The 13,027-nt window shown below is 40.9% G+C and overlaps 1 protein-coding gene across 1 annotated transcript; it reads left to right on the plus strand.

Annotated features, from left to right (window-relative positions):
• Nucleotides 1-927: 927 nt before the first annotated feature.
• On the plus strand, nt 928-10,322 carry KLF6 (KLF transcription factor 6). Its single transcript, XM_077808321.1, has 4 exons — nt 928-1,425; nt 4,316-4,889; nt 7,084-7,207; nt 7,483-10,322. The coding sequence occupies exons 1-4, from the start codon at nt 1,324-1,326 to the stop codon at nt 7,532-7,534; spliced, it is 852 nt and encodes a 283-aa protein (XP_077664447.1). The 5' UTR covers nt 928-1,323; the 3' UTR covers nt 7,535-10,322.
• Nucleotides 10,323-13,027: the final 2,705 nt, after the last annotated feature.

A 13,027-nucleotide genomic window follows, 5' to 3' on the forward strand; every position in this document is an offset into this window, starting at 1 on the left:
CGGCTACCCCACAGCAGCGGCTTTACGGGCTCCAAGCCCTCCCCACACTAGGCCAGGCAAAGGGGGGGGGGAAGCCGCACCGGGGCTTGCAATAAGCACAGCGGGCAGGTAAGAACCCATCAGGTGATAGCTAGGAAGCCCCCCGTGAAGGGAAAATAACCCAACCAGGGCTCCGCTAGCGGAACCGTAACGCCAGGGGCGGGATGCTGCTGCCCCGGGGGCTGCACCCCGCCAGGCACGGCCGCCCGCGGGGGGCGCTAGAGAGCCAGCCCCCAGGCTGGGACAGGCGGAGCAGCCGCACCGCTGCCCAGGGGCTGTTTTGCAGCGTCCATACAGCCTGGGGACCCCCCGCCCCGCGCCAGCGCGGGGTCTCACACGTGGTGGGGCTGCGCTCTTCCCCCCCCCCCCCATGCACGCTAGCGGCGGAGCGTCCCTGACACTCGGGGCTCGGTCCACACGCAGGCGGCCATCGCACGGGCATTGCTGGCTGCAGCTCCCCACAGGCGGCTCTCCCTGCGCGGCTCAGCAGCGCCCCTAGCACCCGTCCGCGGCACGAGCCTTTCCTCCCCGCCCCCACCCGAGCAGCCCCAGCAAAACACTCCAGCTTCGTGTTCTCTCCCTAGCCCAGCACCTTCTGCTTTATATACCCTGCTAAAAATAGCCTGCCGCTTAGCCCACCAATCAGGACTGAGCGAATTTCGAATCGCGCCAATAGCATGAGCCGTCACGGAGAGGCTTGGTCACGCCAGGAGGGGCCGAGATGCCTCCTGCAAGGCGATTGGGCTGATCTGACATCATTGCAACGCCGTGTAACGAGTTGGTGGAAGAGATTGGGCAGTGCTCCGAGCCGGCGTAATAGGATCACGAGGGGGGGAGGGAGGAGGGGAGAGGGAGGGGGAAAGAGGAGCGAGGAGGCGGAGGCTGTAGCTGTGACTGTGGCCAAGGAGAGCTTAGAACAGGGAAGTTTTGCAGGGGGTTACATTTGCAGTCAGCTCAGTGTTTGCAAATATTGTGCAGGCTCCTGAGCGAGTGTCCTCTGCGAACCACTGGAGAGGAGAGCAGCGGCAGGATTTGGAGACTTTGTTAATTGCTGTGCAATTACATTTTGCATGAAACTTTGCTTTTTTTTTTCGTTCCCAAGCTCTAAAAGGAATTAATATTTGTTTTTGTATTTTTTTTTCTTCTCTGGAGTAAAGGGGGGGTTTGGAAGCAGACTGTATATTGAGACACCCCCCCCCACACACACACACACATCTCCTCTACCCATAGAGGAGGCATCTGTGTTTTTGTAACCAGAATTGACTTTGTTGTTGCAATTTAGACATGGATGTTCTCCCAATGTGCAGCATATTCCAGGAACTCCAGATTGTGCACGACACTGGTTACTTCTCAGCTTTACCATCTCTGGAGGAATATTGGCAACAGGTAAACGAGGATGGTGGTGTTGCTGTTGTTTGTTTGTTAAGCCACATTAAAGGATGAGTAGATCAAAATGCCAAAGTGTCATCCGGGCATTTGGGGAGAATGTAATAGAGATATTAACAAAAGTTTTGAAGCAGGTGTTTTGATAATTATTTTTTTTTAATTTTGAGGGTTTTTAAAATAAATGTATTTCTCAGTACAACTGAGTTTCTCTTTTTTAATGTATTCCCCATTATGAAAGGAACTGTCAGTTGAGAAAAGAGAGGCCGATGTGTTTGAATGCGTTTTCTGGGTTGGTTGTTTTTTGTTGTTGTTGTCGTCGTCGTTTTGGCTCATCAAAAACAGCAACGACCAGAGTGAAATCCAAACTTCTGAGCTTTGCTTTCGCGTGATCCAGTGCAGTCCCTCACGAAAGTTTTATGCCTGTATCAGGTCCAAACTCTACAGCTGGATCTTGTCATCTGAACTCCCCTCCCCCTTATTTGCCAAGAGTTGTTTTTCGCCCCATGGTGTATGGTGTGTTTTGGAGGTTTGTTTTGTTTTGGTAGGGGGGACGGGACAACTAGTTTTTGAAGACGTTGCTAATGTAAAGGATTCGCGAAGCTCTCAATCCCTGTTTACCTGGTGCCCTGGTTGTTGATTAGCAAAAAAAAAAAAAAATTTTAATTTTTGCACAACCAGTGAGTTGTCAGTCATATGACAGCGATCCTGTTTTGCTAATTGCCTCGAGTCTTAGTTTGGGAGGAAGAACAACTGGGGCTTCTTGCCTTTAATGGACATGTCCCCCCGTCCCAGAAATTGGATTGCCTGAAATGAGATTGCCTTTGACATTTTTTGCATTGTCTTGCTTTTTATTGGAGGGGAGGGGGTTGTTTACTATGCTCCCTGCGGTGATGTTTGCTTTTAACAAATAAAATTACCAGATCAAATACTGCTTGTTTGTATGAAAGACAAGAAACGCTTCAGGAAGGTTGAAATCCAGAGTGTTACAACCGTCACATGCCTACTAATTGTATGCAATTCCTGTCCTGTCCGCCACCCCCACTCCCCCAAAAGAGGCAGCTTCAATAGTACGTGATTGAAATTGATCTCAGTAGTTTCCTTCAAGCATTTGGGATTTTGGCAAAGAGCCAGAACTGGTTCCCAGTAGCCTTCAGAGGCATTTAAATTCATAGAGAGCTTCATTTTGGTCCCCATTACTAATCTACGTAATGCGAAATTTAAATTAGCCAGAAAAATATTAGTTTAACAAGAATTTAGTAAATGTTCTTTCGTGTTTCCTTGGAGGATCAATACTTTGTTATGCTGTGTCTTAATGCCTTTTTAAAATGTGCGCTGCAAAACTGTTGTCTAGTGATAGGCAAAGACATAAATATTGATTGTGTGTGGCTTTTTCTTTCTCTTTCCTTCCATTTTTGACCACGCTATCAGCTTGATCATGACATGCAACCCAGTTCAGCTGAGTGATGTTGGTGAGGGACCTCCATACCATAACAGAACGTCCTTAGGTGGAGAGTTGGAGGGGTAAAAATGTAGCATTTTGGATTGTCTGTGCTTGCAAGATTGTTTTGGGAGGGATAATCTTGATTAAAAAAGTGCAGTTTTGAACAGAAACTTAGTAAGCAGGAACTGTCAGTAAGGGTAAATCCACTATGTAGTACTTCCACACACATAACTAACTTATAGTGGAAAACAAAAACCCTTGGGCACAAAATTTCCTACCACTTTCTTCCCCTCAGGATAGTTAGAAAGTTTGAAATTGTAAAGAGAGAATGCTGATGGCTGCAGTTTAAATCACTTGGAAGATTATCTCCCCCCCCCCCCTTTTTTTTTTTTGGTGGGCTAATTACATGTCCCATTGCATGTATATTTGAACAGAGTACTTTCTTGGCTGATGGTCAGAATTTTAAAAGGAAGTCTCTTTTGGCATTATGTGAAAGAAATAGAGATGACTCATACAGTTGCACTCTTGGCCAGTAGATAAAGTTCTTGTTCATTGTGGGACTCCCAGCAGGACTTTAGAGTAATTTCCCTTTCTCCTTTACAATAGTACATTACTATTCTGGAACTTTTCCCCCTCCTCCTGTTATTGAAGTTCCTTATGTTATTCGGACCACTAATAGGAAGCAGCTAAAGTTATGTGGTGTGCACTTGGAATTGACATTCTTTGAAAGTCTAGTAGGTCGAGTTCTCACACACAGGAAATGGGTGGTTATCTGCAGTTTCATTGATGTCCCCTGAATACGGATTGTCTGCTACTTGCAGCCATACTAGAATGTGGCTTTGTTTTGTGACACAGCACTTAGGTTTTTAACTGCATGTCAGAGCATACAGTTATATGCAGCGTTGTAGCTGTGCTTGGTCCCAGGATATTAGAGAGGTAAGTTTGGTCACTCTAGCTTTGTGTTTGTGTGAGAGTGATACAAAATGACTTGAAAAAATGAATAAAAGCCCATTAGAAAGTGTAAAGAAGCCTGATTAAAATGTGCTACATTTTATATTGATTTCAATACTAGCCTTCTTAAAATATGAATTTTGTGATGGGGATTACTTGTGGCACCTTAGAGACTAACCAATTTATTTGAGCATAAGCTTTCGTGAGCTACAGCTCACTTCATCGGATTTTACTGACTCATTAGAACACTATTTGGAAAATGTTGAGTGACTTACACCTTTTCCTTAGTGTTTGCACTCTTGCCCAGTTCTTGAAAACTTCAGTTACTTTTACTGCAACAATCACCTGGTTATGGCTGGAATCTCCTCTAATTTGTAAGGCACCTATCAATTTCAAATACCCCACTTTGTTGCATACTGTTTGAAATTTAAAGCTCAACTCTCCTTTTTTAAAACCATTTTGTAAAATCTTTTTCTTTTTCTTTTTCTTTTTTTATAGACCTGTTTAGAGCTGGAACGATATCTTCAAAGTGAACCCTGCTATGTATCTGCATCTGAAATTAAATTTGATAGCCAAGAGGATCTCTGGACCAAAATTATTCTGGCACGTGAGAAAAAGGAGGAATCTGAACTGAAGAGTACATGTATTTCAAAAGAGGACAGTCCTAGTAGCCAGAACTTAGAGACCAACAGTTTGAATTCTGATGTAAGCAGTGAGTCTTCAGACAGCTCTGAGGAACTTTCACCTACTACTAAGTTTACCTCTGATCCTATAAGTGATGTTTTAGCCAATTCAGGAAACTTGAGTTCATCTGTCACTTCTACTCCCCCTTCTTCTCCTGAGTTGAGCAAGGAAACTTCCTCCCAGCTATGGAATTGTGTGCCCGGTGAATTGCATTCACCAGGTAAAATTCGTACCGGTACCATTGGAAAGACTGCAGAAAAGGGTACCCCAGTCAATGGCGACGCTTCACCGGATGGCCGGAGGCGTGTCCATAGGTGTCACTTCAACGGTTGCAGGAAAGTTTACACCAAAAGTTCACATCTGAAAGCACATCAGCGCACTCATACAGGTTAGTAACCTTGTATCTGTTAGGAGTTGGAGACTACTGTAGGGAATACCCCGATGGCAGTGTTGTCATAACATTACATAATCACTGGGTGAAAGCCCAAGGTTGGGAAGATGATTCAGTTATACCAGAGGTTTACCAGAATGAAAGACCTCACTTCCTCATTCTTTTCATAAGCTGAGTTGAAGCCTCTTGAGTACAAAGATACTTGGGTGTAGTCTGCAAAAAGAAAAGGAGTACTTGTGGCACCTTAGAGACTAACCAATTTATTTGAGCATAAGCTTTCGTGAGCTACAGCTCACTTCATCGGATGTAGACTGGTCTTCTGTCACAGATGAATGGTTTCCATTTGCTAATTAGATAGTGCTGAAGAAGTTGCAGAATTATTTAATCTTTGAAAAACTCCTTAAGTAAATTAGACAACAGATCTACTTTGCTGACAATTTTGTGAGAAAGTCTCAAATTTACTTTTGTTTTTAAAAGTAGGGATTTCACATAATATAACTGGAAGTGGGGGTAGATGCTTTCATAGGAAGAAGTGTTACTGGACTCTTCTTCACCAAGGTCTATTAAGTTAATACAGGCAAGGCCTGTGGCTGTTAAGTATAACTGCAAATGTGCACTGGTTGCATAATATTAAAAAATACTTTTATGTGCCGTAGTTTAAGCAAAAGTCTTAGAAGACCACACAATGTACCAGTCCTTCTGACATAAAACCAGATTGGATTTAGCAATATGTATCACTTATTTCATGGTTTCACTTTTTTAAAAAAACAACACTATAGCATTTTATTACTCTGAAACATAGATTTTAAAAAATCAATATATGAGATTGTCATGAAAGAGAGTAAAGTGGATAGGCATTCCAGGGCCTGCATTTTTTTTTTTTTTTATGGTGGTAGTAGCTGGCACAGTTTTTGTTGTTGTTGGTTTTTTAAGCATTAATATTCTACAGCCCTTGATGTCTGGAGTTAGAGATGTAGAACAACTGGTTGGCTCACCAGTCACTGCTTAAGGAAAGGAGCAATGTTCTGCGTCCTTAGTGTGCCAGTCAAGGGTTATTCTCCAGAAATGGCAAATGTTTTTCATGAGGTGAGGGAGAAGGGAGGAATGCAAAAGGAAGGACATTACTCTGATCCTCCAGCTCAGCATTCCTAATTTTTTTCCATTTGTGGAAGTCATTTAGCTGACTCATATGCTCACATTCTGGTGTGGAAGTGAAATGAAACAAGGCACTTTCAAAAAAAAAAAAAAAAAAAGGAAAGAACAATTTCCACTGAAGTTCTTGCCCCTGAACAGACTGTAAATAACTGATAGCTACATAACTGTGGCAGAACTGTTGCCGTGGTTGTTTTGTGACTGGGACTATTTCTATGAACTGCTGGTAGTATTTCCCTCAAATGTTAACTGAAATCAGCAGCGTTCAAACTGGTAATTGTGATTTTTTTTTTTTCCCTTGCTCTTCATCTAGTATATCTGGGTCAGCATGAAAAGGTTCCATTTTGTGCAGATAATCTGTGGGACAGTGGACTTTGAAGCAGTACAGTAATCTAATTATATCAGGTTTCAGAGTAGCAGTCGTGTTAGTCTGTATTCACAAAAAGAAAAGGAGTACTTGTGGCACCTTAGAGACTAACCAATTTATTTGAGCATAAGCTTTTGTGAGCTACAGCTCACTTCATCGGATGCATTTAGTGGCAATGCAATGAATGCATCCGATGAAGTGAACTGTAGCTCAAGAAAGCTTATGCTCAAATAAATTGGTTAGTCTCTAAGGTGCCACAAGTACTCCTTTTCTTTTTGCTAATTATATCAGTGAATCAAAACATTTCTGGGCCAGATTCTGCCATCCTGGCTCATCTTGACATGAAGTTAAGGGGACTACTCGTGGAGTAAGGTACTACTCTAGATGAACAAGGATGATAGTTTCTGGCCCTTAACTAGCTTTCTTTGGTTCCTATTCAATAGGTATTTATTAACATCTTTCAATTAGGGTGCCTTTTGTTTTAAACATGGTGATGTTACAGCTAAGTAAGAATCTTAATGATTCTTCAAGCTTCTGTCACCTACATTCTCAAAAACACTGAACTGTTCTGATTGAAAATGGGTATCCTTGTTTTTATATATAAAATTAATGAGACAATATTCATTGTTTGAGTGTAGTCATGGTTAATCTCCTAATATGCTTTATTTATAGGAGAAAAGCCTTACAGATGTTCATGGGAAGGTTGTGAGTGGCGTTTTGCAAGAAGTGATGAGTTAACCAGACACTTCAGAAAGCACACTGGTGCCAAGCCTTTTAAATGTAGTCACTGTGACAGGTATGTGAATTAAATTGCGCTTTTTTTAAACAAAGTTATTTATAATACTTGGTGAAAAGCAGGTCTAGGTGATATTTTTTGTTATAGAAGATTCATTCACAAAGAAACTTATGAACAAAATGCTTCAGTGAAAACTAATTCTGTTCTCTTTTGAGGGACTATTACATTTTCACAATTAAAAACATCCTGTTGCATTAATGACCTGGAATGTAGCTTGAGTAATGCACATTAATGAAAATGGAGTAATGTGAAACCCAACTTTCCTTCCTTTGCAGGTGTTTTTCCAGGTCTGACCACCTGGCCCTTCACATGAAGCGACACCTCTGAATGGGTCAAGAGGTGAATCCTGTGGGCTAAGCGGCTTCAAGGCTGAACAGCCTTGAAAGGAGGGATGCGTGTTCCAGCCAAAGCATGCCATTTTGCACCCTACCCAGTTGCCTCCAGGACCTCTCTTTCTTGAAGGTCTTTTGAGGGCTAATAAGTCACGTAAGAAACGGCATGGCAACCGTGGTGCGTGATGTTTGGGGTTTCCTGGACTCATACACTGGTACCTAACCTTCTGAGTGGCTCCTAAGCCTTTGCCGTGAGCATGTGCACTGAGAATGTTAATGATTGGGTGACTGTTTGTTACTGAGGATCTATTGATGACTGTATGCCGAGGCCCCTTTTTTTCTTGTGGTTGTTTTATAACTGTAAGAGAAAAAAAGTAGTCTGAATGGTTTGTATGTGAGGGATATCCTGCAAGAGGGGACGACCACCAATCATTGCCAAGGGGTGGGGGGAGGGGTGTCTGCACCTTTTAGAGGGGAAAAATGGAAAGGAGAAGGAAAAGACACACACAAAAAAAAAGTCAGGACGCCAGAGTGGAGATGGGGGAGCCCCCCCCTTCCTGTATGAGAGGAGCTTTAGGTGTCTGATGCAGCTATTAAACGTGCAATGTGTCAAGTAGCTTGTTTTACTTGCTACAGAGCTCATTTGTAATCCATTGTATAAGCTGTGTATTTACAAATATAACACAACTATAACTTTTCATTATAATACAGAGGTTATTGCATGGTTCTGGGGAACTATATGCTTTTCCATTCTTTAATCAGGACTGCAGTTTTGATTCCAGTTAAGAGCAGCTAAAATACAATTGGTCTAATGTTACATAATGTATGGAACCTGAATAATTTTTTTGGTTGGGTGGATAAAACCACTATAGGTTAGAAACTGATTTTTCTCATGCAGCTAATTTTTCTCTTATTTATGCCTTGAGGACTAATTTCTGGTTTTCTAGCTGTTTAATGCACTGTTGACCTTAATAATGGTGCCTTATGCAAGTGACCTTCTCTTGCAGGGGGTCTTATACAGGGGTATGGGTGATGCATGCTTTATTAAGGCTCCTTTTTCACCTGGCATTGTACTGTATCAAATGTATAATGAGGGGGGGTGGGAGGGGACGGGAAAAGGCTACTTCCAGGGTCCTCCTTCACAAAGACAAATAGAGAGAAAAGTCCTTCATGTCAGTACAGTATTTGTTTAACTTAGACAATTTGACTGTGTTACAGTATAATGCATACAGCAATTGAATACCTGACCAGTTCTGCCACCTTGAGACTTTTTTTATATTGACCTTGCACAACGATTGTGTATATACACACCCCAGCTGTACTTAATATGTAACAGTTTCATGCATATTAAAGATACAGAAGTATTAAAAGATGTATTTGCTTAAAAGGCACAAGTTTCACATCTATATATCTAGCTATCTGTTAGTAATACAGAAAGAAACTATAATACTTTTTTAAAGTGGGCAGAAAAATTCTTGTGTGTGTATATTTGTGTGTACAGTCTGTGTATGTGTGTATATATAGATAATATATAAATATTTTTAAAGGAAAAAAATTGGAACGTGTAGCTAGAAAATACAACAGCCTGTGAAGATTCCCCCCCGCCCCCTGGGCTGTAAAGGAGGCAAAGAAATGAAAGATACAGCTATTAAAATCTAGCATTTTTAGAGGCTTTACCTTTAGCATAACAGTTTACGAAAGGCTTTGTTGGCATTGAGTCCTCCTCAGACTGCTGACTGGCTTATGTAGTTATTGGCTTATCTGGAATAGCATATCTGGCCATTAAAATGGCACGGACTGAATATTCGCACACTAAAAGAATGCTAGCTGGGTTCAGATGACATAAACTCAGATTTTCGGCCTTCCAGTTTATTGGAGGATCTGAAAGGGAGCTAGTTACTGCAGGGGTTGAATTTTAATTTTTAAATAGTTCTGCTAAAATGAAGACATAAGGCTCTTTTCTCCCAGATTAGAAATAGTTTGTCCCAAAGTAGTAAACCTTTTTTTAAAAACAAGCTCACCATCACACTGATGCAGTTAACTATGTAATTTTGGGAGGGGTGTGGGGGGGCGTCTTGCTTACTATGCTACTATTTTGGCAGAACTTCCAGGAAATGAGTGTGTAGATAAGTGGTTTAAAAAAGAAAAGTATATGCAAATTATCTGGTTCTAAGGAACACACAGGCCTAAATTCTCATTTCATTTTTGTATTAAAATGCCTGAAAATGCACTTTTTTTTTCTTTTTGGCAAAAACAAAACAACAAAAATCCCAGAAAATGGATTTACTCTTCTGTTTTTTTAAAAAAATAATCCTTGTTTGCAGTGCTCTATGCTTAGCCATAATAATTCTGATAAACAAGAAGGTAAATAAAAGTTTAAAAAAACAAACAAAAAACAACACTTGCACTGGCTTGTCTCAATTGTGAAATACCATCAGACTTGTTTGGATGGGGTGGGGCTTTGTGCCATATGTCAAATGCCTGTAGTTTTTCCAAATAAGCAAGTACATTCTGTTCAGGTGATAACTGAGCCTCAATCAAGCTGAATAAATAAAAATAAAAAAAATATTGCTTGAAATTTAAGACAAAAAACATTTCTATTAGTGAAATTTCTTTTTTTGTTTTTGAAGCACCCTGTTATCTAAAGAATCTCTTTGTAAGATTTTTGTAAAAATGTTTTGTTTTACAAGATTTTATTTGAAATTGTTTTTTGCAAGATTGTTATATTTCTGTATGAATGTATTTTTTATTGGAATAACATAAAAAAGAAATTCTTAGCAGCAGCACTTGTCTCGTTCTCTTTTTCTCTGATCTAAAGATAATCATACAATGAAATAAGGTATTACATTAACCTATACGCTTCCCCTTGGGTCTGCTATTCTTGGGTACCTATGCCTTAGAGTCACATCATCCTATATTAGAAAGCAGGCAGAAGAACCTTGTTCAGCTCACAACCAGAAATTATTACATACCTTTTATTGTTAAGTCCAGCAAAAATATATGCTTTGACCATATTTGGGGAAAACTCTATCCTCTTCCCTCTGAATGGAAGGATTGGAGTAACTTGCTTAGGGTGCAGAACTTGTATGCATTTTACTCCTGTACTGTTGATAGAATACAAGAGAGCTCTATCACCTTCAGTTTTGTTGAGTGAACACACAAAATTACAGGCTCTGCTGTGTAAGATAGGATAGAGTAGTGGGGACCTGATGATGAGATGGAACAATCTGTGGGATGAACTCGGTGAAGGGAAGTGAACAAAGTTTTCCTTTCTCCTAGCCCTGTCCCATAGGTTTATTTGCTGTAGTGGTGGTTTGGCCCATGTGTCAGTGATCTTCAATCAATGAGACTTTTTATCTTTTCTATCAGCTCCAGCCTTTCAAATGAATGGCTCTTTAGAGCATGTGAAACATGTCCACTTGCTTTGGATACATACATCAAAATGAACTGTGCATGTCAACATGTGACCTCCACTTCACCAATTATTTTTTAATTGCTTAAACATAGAGTAAAACAAAGCAGGAAAAATTGCAAGGGTATGTGGGATGGAACTGACTAAGTGCAGCCCAAACTGTCTGAATGTTTCTTACTTTTAGATTAGACATGGACTAAAACACATACTGAGGAGAACTAGTAATTGCATATTGTGGGTACAATAAGCCAAGGATGAGGTTAGGGTGTCCAGGCACACACACGGGACCCCACGCCAGTCCCAAACAGGCTGATACATAGCAATGGGTTTAGAAATAGACCTGAGAAGAGGTAGGAGATACCCCAATGGCAACTAGACCAATTTATGGCCTGAAATAGTGAAATAGAGTAGGTAGGGGCTGATGCTATTGGAATAATGAATTCCACCCCCACTACATCTGTTTAGTGCCTTAAACAAATTCTGGTTGCTTAGGCTTTATGGAGGCTGGATTCATTTTACCATATATTTTGTGAATGATCCTACAGAGAAAAAGGATTGTGAAGACTTGAGAGCTGGCTTCGGGAGCTAGCTCTGACCCATACTTTCAGTGTTCTTGGGCAAATCACGTACTCTTTTTTTGTTTTTAAGAATTTCCTTTCTCTCACCCTTGGTGTCCTGTCTATTTAGATCATAAAATCTTCAGGTCTGGGGTTGTCTCTGTGTTTGTACAGCATCTATCACAATGGGGTCCTGATCTCAACTGGGGCTCCCAGGTGCTACTGCAATATTGTGCTCATGTAGGGATTATGGAATTTCAAACTCTCCAGTACGCAGTATAAAAATAAAAGCAATTTTAAGAAACTTAGGCGTGACCCTGAAGATTCTCTATGCAGGGACTTCAATAGGAGTTCAGCACAGCAGATCAAGTACAGGTTTTGCAGATTTTTGCTATTTTTCCCTTGGTTTGTTTGGTTTCTGAGTTGTGTCTTACTCTGACTAACAACTGAATTGCTGCGACTGCACATTCTAAATAAAGGCATTGATACTGTATCCTCCAGGCTGTTCTTAAGATTCCACCCCCTTATTTCATACAAAGTATGCTAGAGAAGTAAGTTTTGTTGAGACAAGGCAGGCTAGTGTAAGTAGTATTGTGCAACAAGGAAGCAGAAAAGCAGAGAGCTCCGGGGTTTGTGCATTTCAGCATGTATATCTAGTGCAAACTTACTTAACTCCAGATTTTGAAATACTGAACAGGAGGAAAGGGGAAGAGACTTTGGGGGGAAATATTCTTAAGGGTTTAATACAAAGAAGAGTTTTGACCTTGGTTACTATCCTCAGCAACTGCTTTCCAATATGATGACTTCTAAACAGTGATGGTTAGGTACAGTTGTGCGTGCGCACATGTATAGAATTGCTTTGAATTTAACATGAAACAGAGCACTCCTCTTTTTTTAAAATCATATGCTAAAAAGTTACTTTCTCCTCTCTTCAAAACCCTGGCCTCATTGAAGATTTTTATTAGGCACATGTTGTATATGACATTGCTGCTTTCTCTGCTTGTCAGAGTGTGTTGAGGGCAAATTATGTTTTATTGCTTCATCTTTAGAGCTTGTTTATAATGCTGCTGCCTTTATCCTTGTTTTGACCTCTTCTGTTCCTTGAACTATTTTAGCATTTTTTTTTAATTTCATGAAAAGACATGAGGAAAAAAAACTACTGCAAGAGCCCCTTTATAAATCTTACTAACAACACTATCAAGATTATGAATAGGGAAGAAGAGAAAACAACATAACATTCCTTACTGTAATATATACAGCATCATATGAGTCCATTGTGCTATGCAGACACATAAAATAGAGTCAGGAACCAGTCTCCCTTACTACCAGGTGTAGTCAGTCCAGTTGGAGGCCCGATCACCCCTTGCTCGGAACAGTGGTTAGGGTAGATTAGAACAGAAGGGGGAAGCTTTCACAGCCAAGGGGGAGCTGGGAGGATCTCTGTTTATTCAAGCCAGGGAGGGGAGGCGGATTTTCCCTCTGCTTTAAGAAGAGGAGAATATGCTGTGCTTTCCCCTGC

The sequence above is a fragment of the Eretmochelys imbricata genome, chromosome 2, assembly GCF_965152235.1.
Source record: "Eretmochelys imbricata isolate rEreImb1 chromosome 2, rEreImb1.hap1, whole genome shotgun sequence".
NCBI classification, from domain to species: Eukaryota; Metazoa; Chordata; order Testudines; family Cheloniidae; genus Eretmochelys; species Eretmochelys imbricata.

What these genes read in the sequence shown, in the direction of transcription:
- KLF6 (XM_077808321.1), top strand. Translation starts at nt 1,324, where the DNA reads ATGGATGTTCTCCCAATGTGCAGCATATTCCAGGAACTCCAGATTGTG. An exon ending in ACATCAGCGCACTCATACAG is followed by an intron (nt 4,890 to 7,083) that starts GTTAGTAACCTT and finishes CTTTATTTATAG; the next exon opens with GAGAAAAGCCTTACAGATGT. An exon ending in AAATGTAGTCACTGTGACAG is followed by an intron (nt 7,208 to 7,482) that starts GTATGTGAATTA and finishes CTTCCTTTGCAG; the next exon opens with GTGTTTTTCCAGGTCTGACC.